Below are 22,412 nucleotides of genomic sequence, written 5' to 3'. Positions count from 1 at the left end.
GGATACGTGAATTGCGTTAAAGGTCTGCTGCCTGGCCAGAATATTGTCTTGAGGGTTACACATGCCTGTCATCTTCCCCTTTTCGTTGTGCCATGCATTGCATGAAGGCACTATCAACATTTCTTTGGCAATCCATTGCTTTGTATTATTAGCTGTTGTGAGGCCAGTTGGCTCACTGCATTCTAATATTTCTATGAAATCAAAGATTGCAAAAAGACACATTTGGACTCCATCCCTGAATATTACCCACACATCATTTAAGTCGTCAAATGCATGCAGCTTGGAGAAAATGGGTGCTATTTATTGCATCTGCTAAATACTGATCACCCGGGATTCATAACTCAACCAGTGCCTAACATAGCACTTATAATGAGTTATTCTCATTGTAATAGGTAATATGTAGATTCTGATGCTTTCTGCAGTCTGCCGATATATGCCCGACTAACACTCCAAAGGGTTGGAAAAGTCCCATTTGCACAGTTGTCCCAATTTAGCATTCAGTCATAACAGAGGACATAGTGCAAAAATACACCCCATTCATTTTGACCAACCAGCTAGCTCGACCAAACCCGGAACCACAAAACTCGGGAGCATATTTACAAGGGCAAACCGCCACCGGAGTGTCACTTTTACCGACAGTCCGTTGGAGCTATGTCCTGCTCCCTATTTATAAAGTGGCGTTAAGCCACTTTGGGCCCGATGTAGGTAAATCTTTTTTACCACTTCTTAAATACCGATTCATACCGAATCGGTATTTAAGAAGTGGTAAAAAAGAGGAGGGGAGATGTAGGTATTTCAGATTCGGTAAATACCGAATCGTTAGGATTCGGTATTTACCGATTCTGTAAATACCGAATCGGTAATGCCCATTGATTCCTATGGGCATTGAAGCCCATAGGAATCAATGGGCATTACCGTATCGGTATTTACAGATTCGGTAAATACCGATTTCAGCAAGGGTGCAGGGGTGTCACTTTGACACCCTCTGGCACCCCAAAAATAGGCATGTGCGCCATGTGGCACACAGACAAGCCCTAAGGGCATGTCTGTGTGTCACAGGGCACAGGTGTGCATGCACACATGTGCATGCACACCTGGATTCGGTATTTTACCACCCAATTGGATTGGGTGGTAAAATACCGATTCTTAAAGCCCTGTGGCACTCTGACATGTGCCAGCTACATCTGCATTTACAGAATCGGTATTTTACCGAGTCTGTATTTACCGATTCGGTAATTTTACCGAATCGGTAACTACAGAATCGGTAAAATACCGAATCTGTAAATGCATGCCCTACATCTGAAAACCCTAATACCGGTCGGGAACGGCCAAAATCGGCCGTTTCCGACCGGTATTAGGGCTCCTACATCTGGCCCTTTGAGTGCTACAGGTGAAAGGGGCGTGCAATGGGTGTTGCCGTGAGTTTTCCATGCAATACTCATTGCGTTTTGACACTGCCCCAGGTTTACAAGACTCTATAAATCGGCGGCAGCGCCACAAACTAACGCCAGTGAAAAGCAGGTGCTAGAGTGGCGCAACAAGAAGAAATACTTTTATTTCTCCTGGTTGTTTACTCTTTCTATGTGTACTGCATTTTGCAGCACACATGGAAGGAGCAAAAAACCATTCATTATTGTTTTTGTGCAGGAAGGTATTCCTTCCTGCTCAAAAACAAATATTAATTAATGGTGATTTACTACTTCTATATGTGCTGCAGAATGCACTATTTTGTCATTGCACACCTGAATTTTTGAGAATCACATACTTTATGATTGTAAAACAGTTTTTATGAATCAGACCCTTCCTGCACATAAACAATCATCGCTACAATGCAGGCACCCTTTAAAAATGGTGCAAGGGTGTCTGCGCTGGTGCTCGGCAGCTATTGTTAGCTCCATCACAAGGGAAAACACAAGGATTCACTGTATTCTTGTGAATACGGCGCATCCCTACATTTTTTAAATGACAAAGTGTGGTGCTGCAAAATTGCTTGCAGCACCACAGTGCTTAATTTGAGCCAATGGTCTCATTTTTGGTGATAAGCACCTATTTTTCCACATCGGACATTTGCAGAGAGCAAGACTGGAAAAAGAAGGAAAGATGGAGGAGAAAGATTGGGAAACCCGTCATTAAGGGAGAAAGAAGGAACTTGCAGGAGGGAGATAAAGCGGCAAGCAGAGCCTTATAGTGCTTGGAAAAGTCCTGGGGTGTACTGATGACTACACAGCCTTGGTACTGGGCGTACCAACACCTACCACAGGCTTTAGAGCACAGCTTTGGGCACCAGCACTTATTCTTTTACAAATGAAGCACTGCACGCCAGCGGCCATATCATTACAGACTATTCTGTCCAAACACAATTACATATAACTCTGAATTTCTCCAAAATAATGCATAAAAGCAAACAGCACAAGTAGGACACAGTGAACGGGGATTGTCTCTCTCTGTTTCTTAACTGTGCTTGCTAAAGTTCATGCATTAAACTCTCAGAATACCAAAGTTATATGTATGAACTTTAGACACCTTAAAAGAAAGAGGCGTCATGCCCTGTGTTGAGCCAGCGCAGCTTTTCATGATATAGCACCTGGCTTCCAGCTCATTAGCACATACCATCATCCCACCAAATATGGTGCACCTTGCTTCAGCATTGTGGTTAAACATGGTCGCCCCTTTTAATTAGGACAGTTACTTTGCTGCATCCCATTCTACGCAGCATTGTATGAATATCTAACCTGTGTTTATTTTAAGGAGAAATACACTTATCAGGGCGACTTTTACCTTGTATATTGGCATTGTACATTAAAAGAAAAGAATTCTCTCACCACTGCTGGAGGGAATTTCCAGCACATGTATGCTTGTCAATGTCTGTAAACACCGCACATTAATCGTTAGTCTCTCCCTTTTTTAGTGAATCAGAAATTTGGAAACTGTGGGCCAAGCTCCGACATGATGAACCCTACCTGCTTGGCAACTTGGAAGAATTCTTGGCAAAAGTGACCAACCAGATCAAGGAAGCACGAAAGGAGAAAGAGACTCTTGAACTGACCCTAAAAAAGTAGGTTTGTCAACACTTTTGCAGAATACTTGTTCCTTCTACCTGCTATGATTAATCTGATATTTGGTTTTTATATTCCAATACGTTGCTCAGACTTTGCTGTCCTGACATTTCAGTGGTTTAACACTCCACATAACAGAGATGTGTGTAGATAAATACCATTTCACATCTCACATCTTAAATAGGTTAATTCTGCTTTTGCTGATGATACATGGGATAAAGTACAACCAATGTATCAAACACTGTAATAGTTGAAAACACATATATCCCTTTATTAGCTCATTGTGAGAAAGTGGATTATAAATTGACGTGAATGGTAGTCCTCTTCAAGTGATAATGGCACTTTTTTTTCTAGGTCCAGTTAGATCTCAATAATTTAAACTTATTTCAATTGTTGGGAGCTACAGCACAGAGCTGTTGGCTTAATTTAGGAGAAATGTGTTAGCGATTGCGATCGGGGTCAACAGGCCTTGGCAAATGCAACCCACGCAGGAATCGAAGATGGCTTCTGGATCAAACCAGCAAGGTCTGATGGGCTGCTCCTTTTCAGGGGAGCAGGGGCCAGTTTGGAAAATCATAGGTTCATCGTCACAGAGGCCACTAGCCAACGGGCAAGTGACCGGACAGACGCGTCAAGCAGGAAAATGCAAAAGGGCTCCACGCAGCACTCGGTGAGTGTGGAGAGGTGATCTTCAGTGCAAAGGATGCCCGGGGTTAGGGCTTCTCAATCCACAATGCACAGCTACAAGGGTGCCTCAGGAGCTGCACAGAAAGCACTTAGCTGGCTTTCCAAGATGGCCGGTCCCACGTCTCACGTCGCCTCCACGGGTCTCAGCTTTGCTGTGGCTGTGGATCGGACAGTTGGATGTCTGGTAGTCCAGTTCTTGTCAGGCTCTGTTGTTCGAGCTCCGGCAGGAGCAACAATAAAGCAAACCATTGAGCGCTTGATGGTGCCCGCTTGCACAGGGTGGTCACTCCTTGACCACAAGGGCGATTCTTCAGCCTTCTACGTTGAGTAGGATGTCGAAGGGTCCAGGGTTTTGTATCAGAGTTTCAGTCAGGATTATCTAAAGTCTTGGGACACAGCTCCTACCTTTATTCCAAATCAAGGTGCTGGATTACCTGCTAGGTCCCTCCTATGGGTGGGACCCAGGAAGGGGGTGGTTACACCCCTTTCCCTTTTTCCAGTTTCATGGCAGAGCTGGGGCTGGAGTGCCCCAGCACCGGTTTGAACTGGCCTATGCATGGGACACCTTGTGTGCCCCAGGCAGTGTCTCGTTTCATTCAGCCCTCCCTGCCCCAATCCACTATCTCCTGTCTGGGGTGGTGCTAGCACCTCCCTGTGACAGGAAACCTATTGTCGAAGCCTCCCTCGCTGGAAGGGCTCCCAGCAGCAGGAGGTCAGACTTGTGTCTGTGGCAGCAGCATCTCTTTTGTGATGCTGAGGCTCTGGTTAACTTTAACCGGGTTTAAGGAAAGTAACATGTGTTCTCCCTCTAGAAGGGTGGAATGCTATCCCCGTCGCCAGAACTGGCGAGGGGGTAGTATTCCAAAGTGTATGACACCTTACACGACATGTTTTGATAAAGCCAAACCAAAGCTAGCATTTAACCGCGAGGTTCATAATGCACTTAAGAGTATATGGTATGGCAATATCCTGGAACAGCTATAAGGACATGGTTCCGAAAGCTGCAGACAGGCTCAGCTCATGCTAGAGCACCATCTCACATAAAACCAAGCACTCTGCCTTCAGGATTGTTAAGGCCTGCCATAGGAGTGACTTATAGGTGCATATGTGTCCAGATATAAGGTTAGACATATGTATACCATATCAAGCAAGGGGTGATTACACAACCTTGCCCCAGCTGAGTGATCAGCCAGTTGTGTCAGTTTGGATGGCCAGCCAGGGGTGGCAAAAGATATGCTGCAGCCCCTGGTAGGCCTTGGGTGCACCTATGCCCTGGGTACCTATAGTACACTATACAGGGGCTGATAAGGTGACTCATTATCCAATTAGTTATGTACCTAGGGAACATGGAGTCCATTTTACAGAGAGAGCAGATAGCCTGGGGCCCTGATTAGCAGGGTCCCATGCCAACTAAGTAAAAAACCAGCTAAACACAAGGCAAAAAATCGGGGGTAACCATAGTCAGGTATCCACCTTCCTACACAACCCCCCCCCCCCCCAACAAAAGGAGATAAGGCTATCCTTGACCAGGTAATCCTATATTGCCTAAGTGGCCATATAAGGAAGTACCTGCACTAGCATGGTTACCCACTGTCTCATGGTCCACTAAGCAATCCCTCACCCTAGGGGTATCAGAGGGTCTCCACCATAGGGAATCTGTGCCTGTGGTGCGTTTTGGCAAAATAAAAGGCTGGTGTTGAGATGGAGTACTGAAGTGAGGCTCTACTAATGTAGGGCTCAGCTTCCTCCAATCACTATCCACCATGTGTGCCTTTCTTTCCTTGACTGAGTTGCACTGTGCTCTCAGGGTCAACCTCTGGCTGCCTACAGCTGGATGCTGGGTCCCTTTTGTTGGCTTACTGGAGGGACAGGCCAGGTTTGGGGCTTTTGGGTCCCATGTTTGGCTGTGCCCAACAGTGTCCATCTGGGGGAGGTTCCTAACTAAGTGTAAGGGAGATCCCTCAGGAGTTTTTGAAGTGTTCACCTTGCTAGGGCTGCTAGCTTTGGTGCCCCTAATCTGCTGATGGGGTTGTTCTATTGGACAGGGGGCCCTTCGGCGCCCACTGGCCTCCTTGATCTCTACAGCCCTGAGCGGACTGAGGCAGGGTAGAGAGGGGCAGGTTACCTGCTCCAGACTGGGTCCCACCTTGGAAGGGTCCACTGACATCAGAGGCTCTGCCAGGCCAGGCCTGGCTACCTCTGGGGCAGTTTCTTCACAAGGGGTAGGGTCAGTTCCCTGAGGAGGCTGACTCTCACCTAATGTCTGATGCTAGGGAGACATTTCTTTCTACCCAATACTCTCTGTCTGAGTGGAGTGATCCATAGTTTCAGGCTTCACAACACTAAAATCTGTCTGAGTTTGGGCTGTGGCCATCACAGCCCACCAACCTTTTCAGGAAGGGACTCAGTTTGTGTTTGGGCTGTTACCATCACAGCCCTGTCAGTCTGTCTAGGGAGGGAGTCTGCTTGAGATTGGGCTGAGACTAGCACAGCCCTACCAACCTTTTCAGGGAGGATATCCTGAGCTGGGGCTGTGGGATTCACAGCCCAACTAACCTTTCCATTGAGATTTACCATTTTTGAATGGGTTTCTTGTTCTACCTCAGCCCAGACTGAGATTTCCAGATCATTCCCCAGTAGACAATCTACAGGCAAGTTTGTCGACACTGACACTCTCTTGAGGCCAGTGACACCTCCCCAGCTGAGATTAACTACTGCCATGGGATGATCTTTCTGTACTCCATCAATGTTGGTCACCTGGTATGTGGCTCCAGGTAAAAGTTGCCTTGAGGGGACTAGACTCTCAGTCACCATAGTGATGCTAGCCCCTGTGTCTCTATAGGCCTCAACCTTCTGACCATTGATGAGGGGCTCCTGTCTGTACTTGCTCAAAGTGTTGGGACAAGCAGTGAAGTTGGCAAACCCCATGCCATCCTCACAGACAAGAGTAGCTGCTGTAGGGGACCTGGTTAGGCCAGAGTCCACCTGAGTTCCAAACGTAAACCCAGCCAAATGCTTGGGGGCACTCCCACCATCTGGGGGATTACTACTAATAGTAACAGGAGTTGTTGGAGTCTTACTTGGAGGAACATTTTCCTTATTGTTGGCCCTTGGGCAACTGCTATCAGTCTTCCAGTGGCCAGGCTGTTTACAGACATGGCAATACGGTTTCTTGACAGAGGAGGTGTTTTGGGACCCACCCCCACCATTAGAGTTTTGGGGCCCTGTGGAGGACTTGTCTTTTGATTTATCCCCACCCTTCTCTTGAGTCTTGGAACTATCTTTCTTTTGGTCACCACTCTGATTCTTAGGCCTAATCCTGGTTCTGACCCATTTTTCTGCCCTCTTACCCAATTCTTGTGGAGAGGTTAGATTAGAGTCCACCAGGTGCTGGTGTAAAAGCTGGTTTTGACAATTACTAAGGATCTGCTCCCTCATAATCAAATTATACAATCCTGTATAGTCATGTACTTTGCTGCCCAGTAACCAACCTTCCAGAGCCTTAGTAGCACAATCTACAAAATCAGTCCAGTCCTGAGTCTGAGCCTTTTGGGTATCTCTGAACAACAACCTGTATTGCTCAGTGGTTAAGCCAAACCCATCAATTAGAGCACTCTTCAGGACAGTGTAGTTTTTAGCATCCTCATGTCTAACTGTGAGGAACTTGTCTCTTCCTTTTTCTGAAAAGGAAAGCCATAGGATTGCTGCCCACTGACATTGGGGAACCTGCTGTACCATGCAGGCCCTCTCCAAAGCAGTTATCCACTTGTGGATGTCATCCCCATCTTTGTAGGGGGGCACAATCTTGCTCAGGTTTCTATTCTATGATCATAGGACCTGTCTTTATGCTTGGGAATATTGCTGCCACCAGTGGAATCTAATCCACTTAACTTTTGCTCCCTTGCTAAAGCAAGTTTAGCTTGGGCCAGGGCTGTTTCCTCCTTTTCTATCTGAAGTTGGACAGCTCTCATCCTAGCCTCATGCTCTCTTCTCTGGGGGGAAGTCATTCCCCTTTGAGAACCCCTTGAGGCATTAGAGAGGAGAGACTCCCTGGAAGGAGATCTGTCACTTCTATTGCCTGGGAGAAGTCTACTATTAGGTCTGGAGAGGTGAAATTCTTCTCCATTCCCATGCAAACTTAAGTTAGCCTGGCTAAGCCTCCTGACTTGGACCTGGCTATCTTCTCCATCTGAATCTTCTTCCACTTCCTCACCATCTTCTGGGGTTATGGAGTCACCTTCTGTGGAGGGGACACCTTCACCTGTGTTATCTAAGGGACCTGGTTTAGAGTCTTTCTCAAGATCACCTGCCTCTAGGACTTCTATCAGGTGTTGGATGGTAGGGTTGGAACCCTGTTTCAACTTCCTGGAGGTACACAATGACCTAATCTCTCGGAAGTTGAGCATCTCATATCTGGATTGTGCCTTGGGCAGGTCACTTACCACAGGTAAAGAACCAGAGGGTTCACTTGTGCCAGACATGTCTAGTGAGGTGTGGTGTGTGCACCTACCTACACTGAGTGTTTACCTACTAGAACCTCTCTAGGAGTTGTAGTCAGGGTGTGCTAGGCCCTTTCCTCTACAACAACTAAGTTCAGTAGAACGTAAGTATTTTAAGCTTTGTTATATGTACCTATGGTACCTAATGTGATCTTTCAAATGATATCAAAGATTACAATTGGTAAAACAACAGCAAGCTCAAATCCCAACCGCAGCACACCAATGTGAGAAGTTGGCCTGGTATATGATGTTCACTATTCTAGTGAGCACCTTGCACCAGTCCAAACAACCCTTATGGTGATGGTTGTAAAGTCAACCTTATAGACCAGCTATCCTAGTTCTAGCATGGACAAAAGCAGTCTTAGGCTAAACTCAAGAGGGCATGTGAAGCCAGCTGTTTTACCATATGCAAACCTTTTAATACCAAATGAAAGGACACCACACAGGTTATATATTCAAAATATATATGTATTTATTTCTAAATAGATCCCCTTAACTCTTTATGAGCACAGGAGCACAAGCGTATCACAAGTAACTTAATATTACATACAAAAGTTGCACAAATATGGATAGGCCCTGCTGGCCCGTAAAACCATATACTAAAATAGTGGTATAAGAACCACGGCACGAACAATGGTACGGCCTAGGGCCTTGGGAATCGCTGGGGCTGCACTGGACTAACAGCAGTTAGGACGTAGGAGGCCAACAGGATGCGGGTGCAGTGTCTAAATGCACAGGCGTGCACCTATAGAAGTCTATGGGTGCGTAAAGTTAGAAAGTTGCAGATTTGGAAGTCTTCCGACTGGACTAGAACTTAACCACTTAAAACTAGCACACTAGGGATGTAAATCTCTACAGGAGCACCGCAGTACTCGTGTTACCTCACCCAAAGGAAGCGGGTGCATAGGTGTCAAAGTGTGTCGGGTTTCGTCGTGGAGTTCTATGGAGCCTTGGAGAAAAGATGCTGCAGGCGACCAGGAGAGAAGAGTCCGGTGGGATCCAAGGGTGGATCGAAGATGTAGAGTACCTGAAAGCAGAGGGGACAGAGTCTGGGTCACTAGCCAGTGACCAGGAAGGAACCAGGAAGGAACCAGGTGATGTCTGGTTGCAATCAGGTGATGTTGTGAAGCTTGTCTCCGTTGCCACGTGGACCAGGAGGTGTCGACGACAACCAGGTGCTAGGCACGGACTGTTCCACAAAGGCTCTCGCTGTCGGATCTTGATTCGGAGTCAACAGGCCTTGGCAAATGCAACCCACACAGAAATCAAAGATGGCTTCTGGATCAGACCAGCAAGGTCTGAAGGGCCAGTCTGGAGCAACCAGACCAGAATTAGAAAATCAAAGGTTCGTCTTCACAGAGGCCACTAGCCAATAGGCAAGTGACCGGACAGATGCATCAAGCAGGAAAATGCAAAAGGGCCACACGCAGCACTCAGTGAATGTGGAGAGGTGATCTTCAGTGCAAAGGATGCTCGGGGTTGGAGATTCTCAATCCCCAATTCACAGCTTTGAGGGTGCCTCAGGAGCTGCACAGAATGCACTTTGCTGGCTTTCCAAGATGGCCGGTCCCACGTCTCACGTCGCCTCCACGGGTCTCAGCTTTGCTGTGGCTGTGGATCGGGCTGTTGGATGTCTGGAAGTCTGGTTCTTGTCAGGCTGTATTATTCGAGCTCCGGCAGGAGCAACAATAAAGCAAACTGTTGAGCGCTTGATGGTGCCTGCTTGCACAGGGTGGTCACTCCTTGACCACAAGGGAGATTCTTCAGTCTTCTGCGTCGAGTAGGATGTCGAAGGGTCCAGAGTTTTGTATCAGAGTTTCAGTCACGATTATCTAAAGTCTTGGGACACAGCTCCTACCTTTATTCCAAATCAAGGGGCTGGATTACCTGCTAGGTCCCTCCTATGGGTGGGACCCAGGAAGGGGATGGTTGCACCCCTTTCCTTTTGTCCAGTTTTACACCAGAGCTGGGGCTGGAGTGCCCCAGCACCGGTTTGAACTGACCTATGCATGGGACACCTTGTGTGCCCCAGGCAGTGTCTCGTTTCATTCAGCCCTCCCTGCCCCAATCCACTATCTCCTGTCTGGGCTGGTGCTAGCACCTCCCTGTGACAGGAAACCTATTCTCCAAGCCTCCCTTGCTGGAAGGGCTCCCAGCAGCAGGAGGTCAGACTTGTGTCTGTGGCAGCAGCATCCATTTTGTGATGCTGAGGCTCTGGTTAACTTTAACCGGGTTTAAGGAAATTGACATGTCTTCTCCCTCTAGAAGGGTGGAATGCTACCCCTGTCACCAGAACTGGCGAGGGGGTAGTATTCCAAAGCGTATGACACCTTACACGACATGTTTTGATAAAGGCAAACCAAAGATAGCATTTAACCGCGAGGTACATAATGCACATTAAGAGTATATGGTATGGCAATATCCTGGAACAGCTATAAGGACATGGTTCCGAAAGCTGCAGACAGGCTCAGCTCATGCTAGAGCACCATCTCACATAAAACCAAGCACTCTGCCTTCAGGATTGTTAAGGCCTGCCATAGGAGTGACTTACAGGTGCATATGTGTCCAGATATAAGGTTAGACATAGGTATACTATATCTAAGCAAGGGGTGATTACACGACCTTGCCCCAGCTGAGTGATCAGCCAGTTGTGTCAGTTTGGATGGCCAGCCAGGGGTGGCAAAAGATATGCTGCAGCCCCTGGTAGGCCTTGAGTGCACCTATGCCCTGGGTACCTATAGTACACTATACAGGGGCTGATAAGGTGGCTCAATATCCAATTAGTTATGTACCATGGGTACATGGAGTCAATTTTACAGAGAGAGCAGATAGCCTGGGGCCCTGATTAGCAGGATCCCAGGCCAACTAAGTCGAAAACCAGCTAAACACAAGGCAAAAAATCTGGGGTAACCATAGTCAGGTATCCACCTTCCTACAAACTCATCCGCATGTGGAAAACACCAAGCGCCAGAAACACTGGCTTTCCCACAACTTGCATACACAGCAGCTAAACCATGAGCCCTGGGCCCCGAACTACGCAACAACAACTGCTGGTGCACCTCACCTCAAGCCACAGGAAAACCATTCTTCTGTTGGCACTGTCTCTTCTCCTACAACACTGGTGGACCCGCCTTGTACACTTCACATTGAAGGACCTCCCAGCACTGCCAAAAATCCACCCAGCAGCTCTCACAGAAGCTGATACAAAGTATCAGACAACCAGTGGACTGATACCCTATCTATAACAGGCTGTCAAGAACTTCTCCGCATGGATCACCAATTGTGCCAACAGATTCACCCTCTTCAAACCCAGCAAACTCAAGAGATCCTCCAATCAGGCCAGCTGGTACACCATAGAACGGTGAACCAACAAACGGAACTACTAGCGACTTGAAAAGACATGGCGCGCCACCAAGGTGCCCACAGACTGTGCATCCTTCAAGACCTCCCTCAGCCAATACCACCAACTCCTGAAAGAGACAAAAAGGAGCACCCTTGCTGATCGCATTGAAGGCAATTTAAACCACATCAAAGAACTCTTCAATGTCTTCAGAGGGTTCTCCAACCCATCCGCCACTTCTCAAGTTGGGCCCTTAGCTGCAATTTTGATGAAATTCAGTTCACAATTTGACATCTGTGCCAGAAGCTAATGAGGCATAATTATTGCAGGAGTTTCAGTTTAATTAAGCAAGACTTCAAGCTTATCTGTGCCTGTGATATAAAAGTTGGTAGAGCAAAAATATGACTAAATAAATTACATTGGTTCACATCAAGCCAGATTGTTTGGGGTGACTGAAATATTTTACAGCCATAGTTTAAAGCGGGTATAAATTTCATTTTAATTACATCCAGCAACGGTTTAATCGATGGGCCAAACATATTATTAGACAGCTTCTCATGGCAAACATTAATGACTTAGACTTTAGCTTTAATTTTGCTTGAGGATGTGCTAGACCCCGAAATCAGTATATATAAAGCTTGGCCCTCTTGACGTCCTGTCCATTTAGGTTTCAATGTGTTTTGCACAATTTCCATGTGCCAAAGACAAAAACATTTGATTTCTCATAGTTTATACTCAAGCTACCAGGGAATCCAGTGCTGCCGACTGAACCGGCCACCCCCTGGTTCCAGGAGCCCAGCGCGACTCGGCGCACCCGGTTACTTCGGAACCCAAGGTATATGCGGATTGATGGTAATTCTCCCTTTTGCCGCCCGGACTATTGCTCCAGGACCCCAGCGCGACTCGGCGCACCCGATAATCCCGGGAACACTAGGTTCAAGAGGAAACGTGGTAATTTTATCCATTCCGCCCCCGATCCTTGAATTATTGTTTCCAAATAAATTGCTTTAATCCCGGTCCTGCTCCACTGTTTATCCTAAGCTCGTATGAGAGCTCTTAAGTCTTCAGCCCCTAGGCTAAAGAGGCTCATATTTTAAAAGGCAACCATTGTTTTGTCCTGATGATGGACCCCAACACTTAATAAGGGGGTCCGAAACGTCGTCGACTCTATGTACCATATACTTATACAATGATTGACTACACTGAATTATGTAATGGTACCAACTAGAATCTCTCTGATCAATTTTGAAATTTTCTAGAGATTGTTGATCCTGCCTTGCAAAGCCCTTTTGTGTATGTTGTCTGTGTTTATGTATTGTCGTGGTTGGGTACAGGCTTGTGCCCCACGCATGTGAACTGTTGAAGGTGTATTTTTGTCTTTCAAAAATCTTTATTCAAATACAAACCTTGAAGACTTCTACCCGGCTGGGTATGTCTTCAACAATATAGAACTGACTGGGTCTATATTTATTGTGATCATTCTTTGTCTCCTTGCTTGGGACCATTGTTGTTTTTGTATGAAATATTTTACAGCCATAGTTTAAAGCGGGTATAAATTTCATTTTAATTACATCCAGCAACGGTTTAATCGATGGGCCAAACATATTATTAGACAGCTTCTCATGGCAAACATTAATGACTTAGACTTTAGCTTTAATTTTGCTTGAGGATGTGCTAGACCCCGAAATCAGTATATATAAAGCTTGGCCCTCTTGACGTCCTGTCCATTTAGGTTTCAATGTGTTTTGCACAATTTCCATGTGCCAAAGACAAAAACATTTGATTTCTCATAGTTTATACTCAAGCTACCAGGGAATCCAGTGCTGCCGACTGAACCGGCCACCCCCTGGTTCCAGGACCCCAGCGCGACTCGGCGCACCCGGTTACTTCGGAACCCAAGGTATATGCGGATTGATGGTAATTCTCCCTTTTGCCGCCCGGACTATTGCTCCAGGACCCCAGCGCGACTCGGCGCACCCGATAATCCCGGGAACACTAGGTTCAAGCGGAAACGTGGTAATTTTATCCATTCCGCCCCCGGTCCTTGAATTATTGTTTCCAAATAAATTGCTTTAATCCCGGTCCTGCTCCACTGTTTATCCTAAACTCATATGAGAGCTCTTAAGTCTTCAGCCCCTAGGCTAAAGAGGCTCATATTTTAAATGGCAACCATTGTTTTGTCCTGATGATGGACCCCAACACTTAATAAGGGGGTCCGAAACGTCGTCGACTCTATGTACCATATACTTATACAATGATTGACTACACTGAATTATGTAATGGTACCAACTAGAATCTCTCTGATCAATTTTGAAATTTTCTAGAGATTGTTGATCTTGCCTTGCAAAGCCCTTTTGTGTATGTTGTCTGTGTTTATGTATTGTCGTGGTTGGGTACAGGCTTGTGCCCCACGCATGTGAACTGTTGAAGGTGTATTTTTGTCTTTCAAAAATCTTTATTCAAATACAAACCTTGAAGACTTCTACCCGGCTGGGTATGTCTTCAACAATATAGAACTGACTGGGTCTATATTTATTGTGATCATTCTTTGTCTCCTTGCTTGGGACCATTGTTGTTTTTGTATGAAATATTTTACAGCCATAGTTTAAAGCGGGTATAAATTTCATTTTAATTACATCCAGCAACGGTTTAATCGATGGGCCAAACATATTATTAGACAGCTTCTCATGGCAAACATTAATGACTTAGACTTTAGCTTTAATTTTGCTTGAGGATGTGCTAGACCCCGAAATCAGTATATATAAAGCTTGGCCCTCTTGACGTCCTGTCCATTTAGGTTTCAATGTGTTTTGCACAATTTCCATGTGCCAAAGACAAAAACATTTGATTTCTCATAGTTTATACTCAAGCTACTGTCTCTGCAATCATTTGTGAGGTGATCTAAGTTGGTTTCTAGGTCCATGCTGTTTCGATCTAAGGTAACAGTATCATCTGCATTCAGGAGCATGGACATTCACACCTCCTAAGTTTGTTGGTCAGGCTCTGGTGTTGGTTAGGTATGATGTGATATCTGAGATGTATAAATGAAATGAAATAGGAATAAGGTGGCAGCATTGTTTAGGACCCATGCAGCCTTGTGTAGGGCCCGTACACCAGTATATTTTCGTAGTTAAAGACTTGTTGTCAACTGCTTTTACTTAGATTCAAGTGCCAGTATAAATGCCCTAAATTGCTTTTAACAATTTGGGATCAATTTCCCAGGCATTCAAATTTTGACAAAGCCTTTTTTCTATTGCTACAGTCAAACACTGTCGGTGAAATAGGTATAAAGTTTCCTGAATATCGTTTTTATGTATTGATTTATCAATGTTGTTAATGACAGCTTGATCCCAGGGAATCAAGTTCTTTATGTCGGACAATTTATTTAGAACACTTAGCGGCAGAGACACATAAAGCTAGGCTCCTACATCTAGAAGAGCTATCCTTCTATAATTGGCTGGGTCTGCCATTGAACCTCTTTTATGCAGTGGGCATAGAATAGAGCCTTTTCATGTGGATGTGATGGTGCCTGTATGATAGTATTTATTGAATAGCAGGAGGTAGCCATTATGCCTAACAATTCCTATCCATCTCAAATATCTTGGGAGGAATACCATTTGGCCCAGGTGCCCCATCAGATCTTGCTTTCCTAATGATGTTTGTAAGACATGTCTCCATAAACCAGTCACCAGCGCATTATTTTTATACAATATCCGTAACACATTTCTCCTGATGCAACACCATGGCTATAGCAATGAAAAAACTGGGCTCAGACCAAACTTAGATTTTAAAAGTCTTCAATTGCACAATGATGACAGATATTTTGGTCAGGCACATGCCAGTAAAAAAATTCCAACTTTGATTTATGATCATACTTTAGTACAGGTATGTGATAGCACAGTTTCTTGTGGCCTCTGTAGACTTGCATATGATGAATAATGTTGCCCGACCATCCTCCTGTTTCTAGAGTTTAGCTTCCGTTTGGTGTTTTTTGTAGTCCATGTCCTTTCTATTGAACTCTTCCATTTTAGTTGACACATTTTCTTCGAATAGTATTATTTTCTGTGACAGGCTAGTGACTGCTCTTTTTACAGATTATACATTTTTTTTAGTACCATGCATTGGTTGTTTTCATACTGAAGCGTTTAGGGGGCGCATTAGCATTTGCTTTCTCTATATGATTGGCTCTCGGAAGTAAAGCGCCTTCTTTGTGAACTGGGTCTGGATGACGCTTGGGCCAATAGTTCATCACCACCCAAACAATTGTTAAAGAAAATATTCTGGTCGTGGGTGGAAAATGAGAGAGCGAATCACTCCAACTTATGTAGATCTGCTGTGGAGTTTTTGGTTACTAAAGGCTGCCCTTCCAGAGAACCCTACCTTGACATGATCTCCAACCCAACAGACAGGGCGTTGTATTTTAAATTCAGGGTTGGTGTTCTGCCCCTTGGCACATGGACAGCAAATTGGAAACCACCTTGGCAAACTATAGCAACTTGCCCTTTTTGTACGAATAGGGATGAATCCATTTCCCATCTAATGTTTGAGTGCCCAGCATATGCTGCTCCTCGCCGCAGATGGTTAAAACCACTCTGTTTGAGGCTGGGCACCCGGTCATATTTGGAGGCCTTACAGTTGTTAAGATCAGACCCTCACCCCTTGCTTGCGTGTGGCCTGGCAAAATTCTTGGGGTGGGCTTGGAGGATAAGATCCGTGAGGAAAATGATCCTCCAGTAAGGGTACTAATCCACATCCCATTGGCCCCGTTGTTTATTGCTGTGTCCTTCTTCCTCCCCCAAGGATGATTAATTATGTGTCTCTACAAATGTTTTTAGATGGATGATTTTCACCATTGTTGTATATTTTACATTGTTTTTTTAGCGATCTGTCTGTCTCGATGGCCAAATTGTATAACTGTTTTTATTTCTGCATCTGTTTTTACTGTAACGCTTTTATGAAATGAAATATTTCGAAATAAAGCTATACAACAACAACAACAACAACAACTATATGATTTATTCATGAACTTATAGAAAGTGACCAGCTGTCTACATAAAATTGTACTGGATCTGGGGTATCCAAAGTGTGACAGAAGCGAGTAGCTGCTTGTCAGAACTTCTTCACAGCATTTTTAAGTTCCATTTGAGTCTTTTCACTGTTCAATCCCATGATAGAGACACAATTATTGTACACAAATTTAGTTTAATCATAACATCATGCGGAAAGTGGTCAATTTCTTTTTTCACTAGGATTTGAAATTTCAAAAAGGGAGAGTACTACAAAAGTATAATCCAAATATGTTTTAGTGGTTTTGGTAGTTCTTGTACACCTGTCTGGCTGATCACACTAAAAGGTGCCCATTTAAACTTCATAGCCCTAAACTAAGTAATGATTGCTCAAAAGGGTACACCAAATTGGTTGACTTGGAGGTCAATGATACTAGGTCCATAATACCCCATACTAAGGGCCTGATTACAAGTTTGTCGGTTCATCGGATTCCAAACTCATGGTGGTGTGGCGTGAACTGCCACACTGGTGACCCCACTGCCACAGGCCTGCCGCCCGCAACCACTGGGGATCCATGATCCTTCGACTGTGGCGTGGCGGTCTGGCCTAGCAATATGCTGTCGGAGCAGCTGAGGCACCGCCAAGCATATTATGAGTTTCCTCATGGCCACAGTTTTCATGGCAGGGAGCGCACCATGAAAACTGTGGCGGTAAGGAAACTTTGCTTCTGGGTCATGGGATGCATGCAGGGGGGCAAATGATGTGCCCCTCTGTCAGCATGCACCCCCAGTTCCTGCACGGCATGGACTTCACAGTGCCCATACCATGCAAGAAAGTTCTTTGGCGCTCCAATTGCTTTGCCTTTCAAACAGGCACTGCCAAAGACTATCTGCCAGACCATTAATACACTTGTAAATTGTCAGGTGATGTGTGGACGAGTTTTGTGGTGTGGGAGTCGGGCGGTGACATTGCAGCCCCCTCCCACACGGCCAAACTCGTAATCCTTCCCTAAGTCATGTTCATCAAAGATTTCATCAGATTGCTCAGAGTATCAGAGATTGAAATTTAAATTGCCAGTTCTGCTTTGTTGTATTTACATTTTAGGTCATCTAATAATAATATGACATTGCCAGTGATAACTTTTCTCCTCTTGTCTGTAGGTTGTACATATAAATTCATCATTATTACCCGACTAAGAGGATAAGTTAAATTACTTGCACTTCTGCTGATATACCTGTATTTTGGGTGAATGTATGCACATTTCTTTTGTTACAACATCAATTTTGCTGAAATAAACAGTGTTAGACCGCCAGATGGTCTGCTCATTTATTCTGGTATACTGCTACAGTGTGAAACAGCTTCGATCCTGAACTTGGCTCTTGTTCCACACACCATGTTTCCTGGCAGCAAAATATGTGGTAAGAGCATTTATGGTTTTGAATACTAGTGTCATCATCCCTTCTAACCAAACCTGCAACATTCCAGGATCTAAAATGGACTGAGCAAAAATGGATAGAACTTCTATAAATAGGATACTTCTTTAGGGCTGGTGCTAGCCACGACATTTAGATTTTTACTAAAAATATGTATAATATACTTACTTAAAGTAGCTATCAGCCACCTCTCTTCATCCGTTGTTCTGTTTCCTACTTCAGCCACTGGCTACCTTCACTTTGAGCGTCTGTATTTAGCCCTATCACAATGAGAACATCCACAAATTATGAAGTTCCCTTCAGTACCAGTGTTTTTGTTTTGTTTGATTTTTTCTACTTTTTTTCTCTTGCATACTCTCTTGCTTGTTTTCCTACTTTGATTCTTTCTTTCCCAAAGGCATGAGGCTAGCAATAAATGCCAGATTGATTGGATTTTTTAGGTCTGTGTTAGCCAAGACCTTTGGAGTTTACTAACATTATGTGTATAACATAGTTACTTATAGGGGTTTTCAGCCAAACATCATTCATTGGTCTGTGGATGTGTCATTAACATTTTCTTCAAACCACAGAAGCATGCATCAAGGGGCAATGTGTCAGCCCACTTTAGCCATTGGCTGACTTCATCTAGACTAAAGGCATGCTCTCCCTTCCACAAAGGAAACACAACAAGATGATGGATGGAGTGCTGAAACTTTTCAACCACTCACCCCCAGTTAAGCGATCTGGGTTTAATCCATCCAGGTAGGACTGTTCTGGCATTTTGGGATGGGCTATTTCCATGGGGAGCAGGGTCAAGACTGATTCCATATTGATGATTCTAAATTGGAATGGCATGGTGAGCAAAAAAACTGATGGATTTGCGCCTAGATCTCTGTACTGGGTTGAATGTTTGACATTGTTTCAACATTCTTTCCATCGTTCTGCTTGCATTTGTCGTTCCTTTCACAATGAGCACATCCACACACAAAGTAGTACCCTTTAACCTCTTCGCTGCGGCGGCTATTCCGCCGCAGTGCTAAGGGGGCGGGGGGGGCCGCGCGGCACGCCCATGCTGGTGACGGAACCGCTCCGTCACCAGCCTCAGTTGAGCTGTGCTGATGACGGAGCGGTTCCGTCATGGCCGCAGGCGCGAAATCAGTGCCGCGCAGGCGCGTCGGGCGGGCCATGACGGAACCGCTCCGTCATCAGCACAGCGCCACCGCGGCTGATGACGGAGCGGTTCCGTCATCAGCATGGAAAGAGTTAATGCCAACGAGTACTATTGTACTGTGTGCTTTTTGAGGTCAAAACATTATTTTTGTTCTTTTTAGATTGATGATGGCCCGGCAGCTTGCTGAACAATAACTTTCTTTTAAAAACATGATAAAAATGACAATTGTCAAAAGCCTGGTTATGATCATCAGACTTATCGGCTTTGCCAATATTTGTATATTCTTGCTTACGTTTGCACTTGGAACGGGTTTTTTCTTTTAGATCGGGGCGTTAACTTCCTATTTGACTAGGTGCACAAGTGAGCCAGGTTCAGTTCCCTTCGATTCTATTTTTACCAACACCCTTCTGTGGCCTTCAGAATGGAGAAGTATGCAAAGCCCATATAGACAAAAAAACTGACGAAAGAGCTTTGAAGAAATGCTGAATGTTGTAACTGAAGTACACGGTTGAGCTGTTGTTCACAATCAACATGTTATACAGTGACAATAAAAAGGCACATTTTATCAGATGCAGCAGTGTGAATATATTGTGTATTTTAAAGGGGCCCGCTTAAAACAGAAGGGCATATTACCAACGTTAAGCGATATTTATCGCTAACGATGCTTAGCAACGAATTTTTTAACGCTAAGCATCGTCAGAAATTATCGCAGATAAACCTTGCTATTATCAAGGTTTATCGCAAATGCGATAAAAAACGGCCGCAATGCATGAATATCGCTGAAAAGTCAGCGATATTCATGCATTACCGAGCTAATGCTCTTAGCCATGTTATCCACCTCCCATTGGATAACATGGCTAAGAACTGCTCAGGGCAGGTGTTAGTTTTTGGAGATATTCGCGCTTAGCGCGAATATCTCCAAAAGTTGGTAATAGGAGATAGCGATGTTAGCGACTGTTTCCAGTCGCTAACATCTTGGCACGCCCACTTTGCATGTCATTAGTGATAAATATCACTGACTTGCAAAGGTGGGCCCAAGATGGTCGCTATCTCCTACTAGCTGTCGCAACTGGTGTTATCGACAGCTAGGTAATAGGGAGATAATTTTATCTCCGCTTTCTTGGCTTTTAAAGCCAAAAAAGCGGAGATAAACCCCCTTGATAATATGCCCCAGAGTTCGAACTAATAAATAAGTATGACTGAGAGTAGTCACTAAATTAGACCAAAGTCTGGTTTACAATTTATGTGAGATCACACTACGGGTACCGTCCTATTCCAAATAGATCTTCATGTCTGCACTTGGAGTGACCGTCATGCCCTTTGTTTTCTGTCTGGCAGGAGGATCGCAGAGCACAACGAGGAAGTGCAGCAATTGTATGAGGAGATGGAACAACAAATTAAAAAGGAGAAGGAGCGTCTGCGAACAGAGGTTGGTGCATTAGTTGATGTATCATTTATCACCACCAGGGCACAGGGGTGGTGGGCACAAGTGGACAGCAGCATCTTAATGGTTCTAGAGAGCGACTGCATGTCCCCAACAGTCCAATCCTGAAGCAGGAGATGTCAAGATAAATCCTGTGACCCTCCGAAAAGTCTCTCGAGCAGTGGAATTACTGTCTGCCGTCAAATAAATTTGCCCTCTGGACTTAAGGGGTATTGAACCCCTCCCAACCCCCTTTACCGGCAGTTACCAGTGTCCTCTTTATCCCAGGAGAGTGCTATCTTATCTCCTATTTGTTAGAAGATCCACCTGATATATAAATTTTCATCATCTAAACTGTTGGTAAGAGCGTCAATGTGTTCAGGGAGGTATGTCTGTGCTTTGACTCTGCTTTAAAACATTATAATAAATCAAGTGCATTGGCCCCAAACAAAATATTGCTTAAAACAAATACCATCATCACATCTACTCAGTAAAAACAGGAACAGGAACATAACACTTGAGATCCGATTACGAGTCTGGTGGTCCGAGAACCACCAGACTAGCAGGGGCACGGCGGTGGAGGTCCCAGTCGTCTGGGTTGGGTGACTGAGTTGGGCGGTCGGACCGCCCTGGCACCACCAGGGAACCGCCATTCCCTGGAGTTGGTGCAGCGGTCAGAGGTTGCAATGTGCTTGGCAGGACAAGACTCAAGAAGTCAGGAAAACACTGCACAGCACCAATAGCATACATGCCAGATTGAGGCGGGAGACTCCTTATTTCTAAGCTAAAAAGGCTTCCATTTAGCTTTCTCCCTACTGAAGTTTCCCCATTTCAAATACAAGTCAATGGGGAAAATACATTCCCCTGAATATTTTTTATTAAATCTCCTTATTTCTGCTATTCCAATATTGGCATGTATGCAATGGAACTGTATTTTTTTAGTGTCTAAAAGGTGCATACTTGGAGCCTCTAAGTCTGAGAGCAACTTGCAACTGTTTTGTGGAGGCTTATTTTTACTGGATATGTATTTCAAAGTATATGTCTGACTAGCATATTCCACTCTTTACATTTGCTTTGATTCTATCTGCATAGATTCAATGTGTGCATTCTGTGGGAGACTTTTCTGTCTCCTGTTGACTGGCCACAACATGGACAGCATGTTGTGGCAGCCATTCCAGGACTCGGGGTCATGGCCTGTATTGAAATGCTTTGTAGGTAATGGCAGATTTTGATGGCCACAAAAGGAGCATTTATAAAGGGATTTAATCACAATATAAATCACTTGTTGGTGCTACCATACTAATTTTAGGAATTGCGGTGTGTTCTAAGGTAATTTTACCCAATGAAAAATGGTGATCCTGTGCTGAGATTTGATGAACCATGTTTGAGAGAAAGCTATTTTCCCTTATGATTTTCCTATTGAGGTTATGGAAGGTGCCCAGAAGTTTAGTACATTTTCTAGACATTAACACTAGCTTTCTCAGCCATGTGAGAAAAAAAATCTTATATTCTGAGTCAAATATGCACTTTTAAAAGCAGTAGGAGCCTGTCAGTTGAATTCTCAGGGCCTGATTCACAAAGAGCCTCTGACCCCGTGGCGGAAGCTCCGCAGTTCTGGTGGGATCTACGCAGTCGAGGCGGGTCCTCTGCATTGAGAAACTACAGAGCGAAGATAACTCCACAAGTGCCGAGCCTCCGCCACGAGTGCGGAGGCTCTTTTTGAATTTGGGTCTTCAGTGTTCTACTATAGCCTCCCCCACTTTTCTAATGAACAACTAGAGAGCTTGTATTCTGTATTTATGGCAGAAATGTGGCAC

General features: G+C 44.9%; 1 protein-coding gene across 2 annotated transcripts in view; it reads left to right on the top strand.

Moving 5' to 3' along the window:
- The window catches only part of RAB44 (RAB44, member RAS oncogene family), a 387,835-nt gene that overhangs the window by 193,010 nt on the left and 172,413 nt on the right, over nt 1-22,412 (top strand). For both annotated transcript variants that reach the window (XM_078644134.1, XM_078644135.1), the window contains exons 5-6: nt 2,909-3,055; nt 20,511-20,601. In XM_078644134.1, the coding sequence (XP_078500260.1) occupies nt 2,909-3,055; nt 20,511-20,601 (238 nt within the window). The remainder of the gene's footprint in view (nt 1-2,908; nt 3,056-20,510; nt 20,602-22,412) is intronic.

Source organism: Lissotriton helveticus, chromosome 5_1 (genome assembly GCF_964261635.1).
Source record: "Lissotriton helveticus chromosome 5_1, aLisHel1.1, whole genome shotgun sequence".
Taxonomy (NCBI): domain Eukaryota; kingdom Metazoa; phylum Chordata; class Amphibia; order Caudata; family Salamandridae; genus Lissotriton; species Lissotriton helveticus.
Note: the sequence above shows the minus strand (reverse complement) of the source record. Positions and strands in the feature narration are given on the sequence as shown.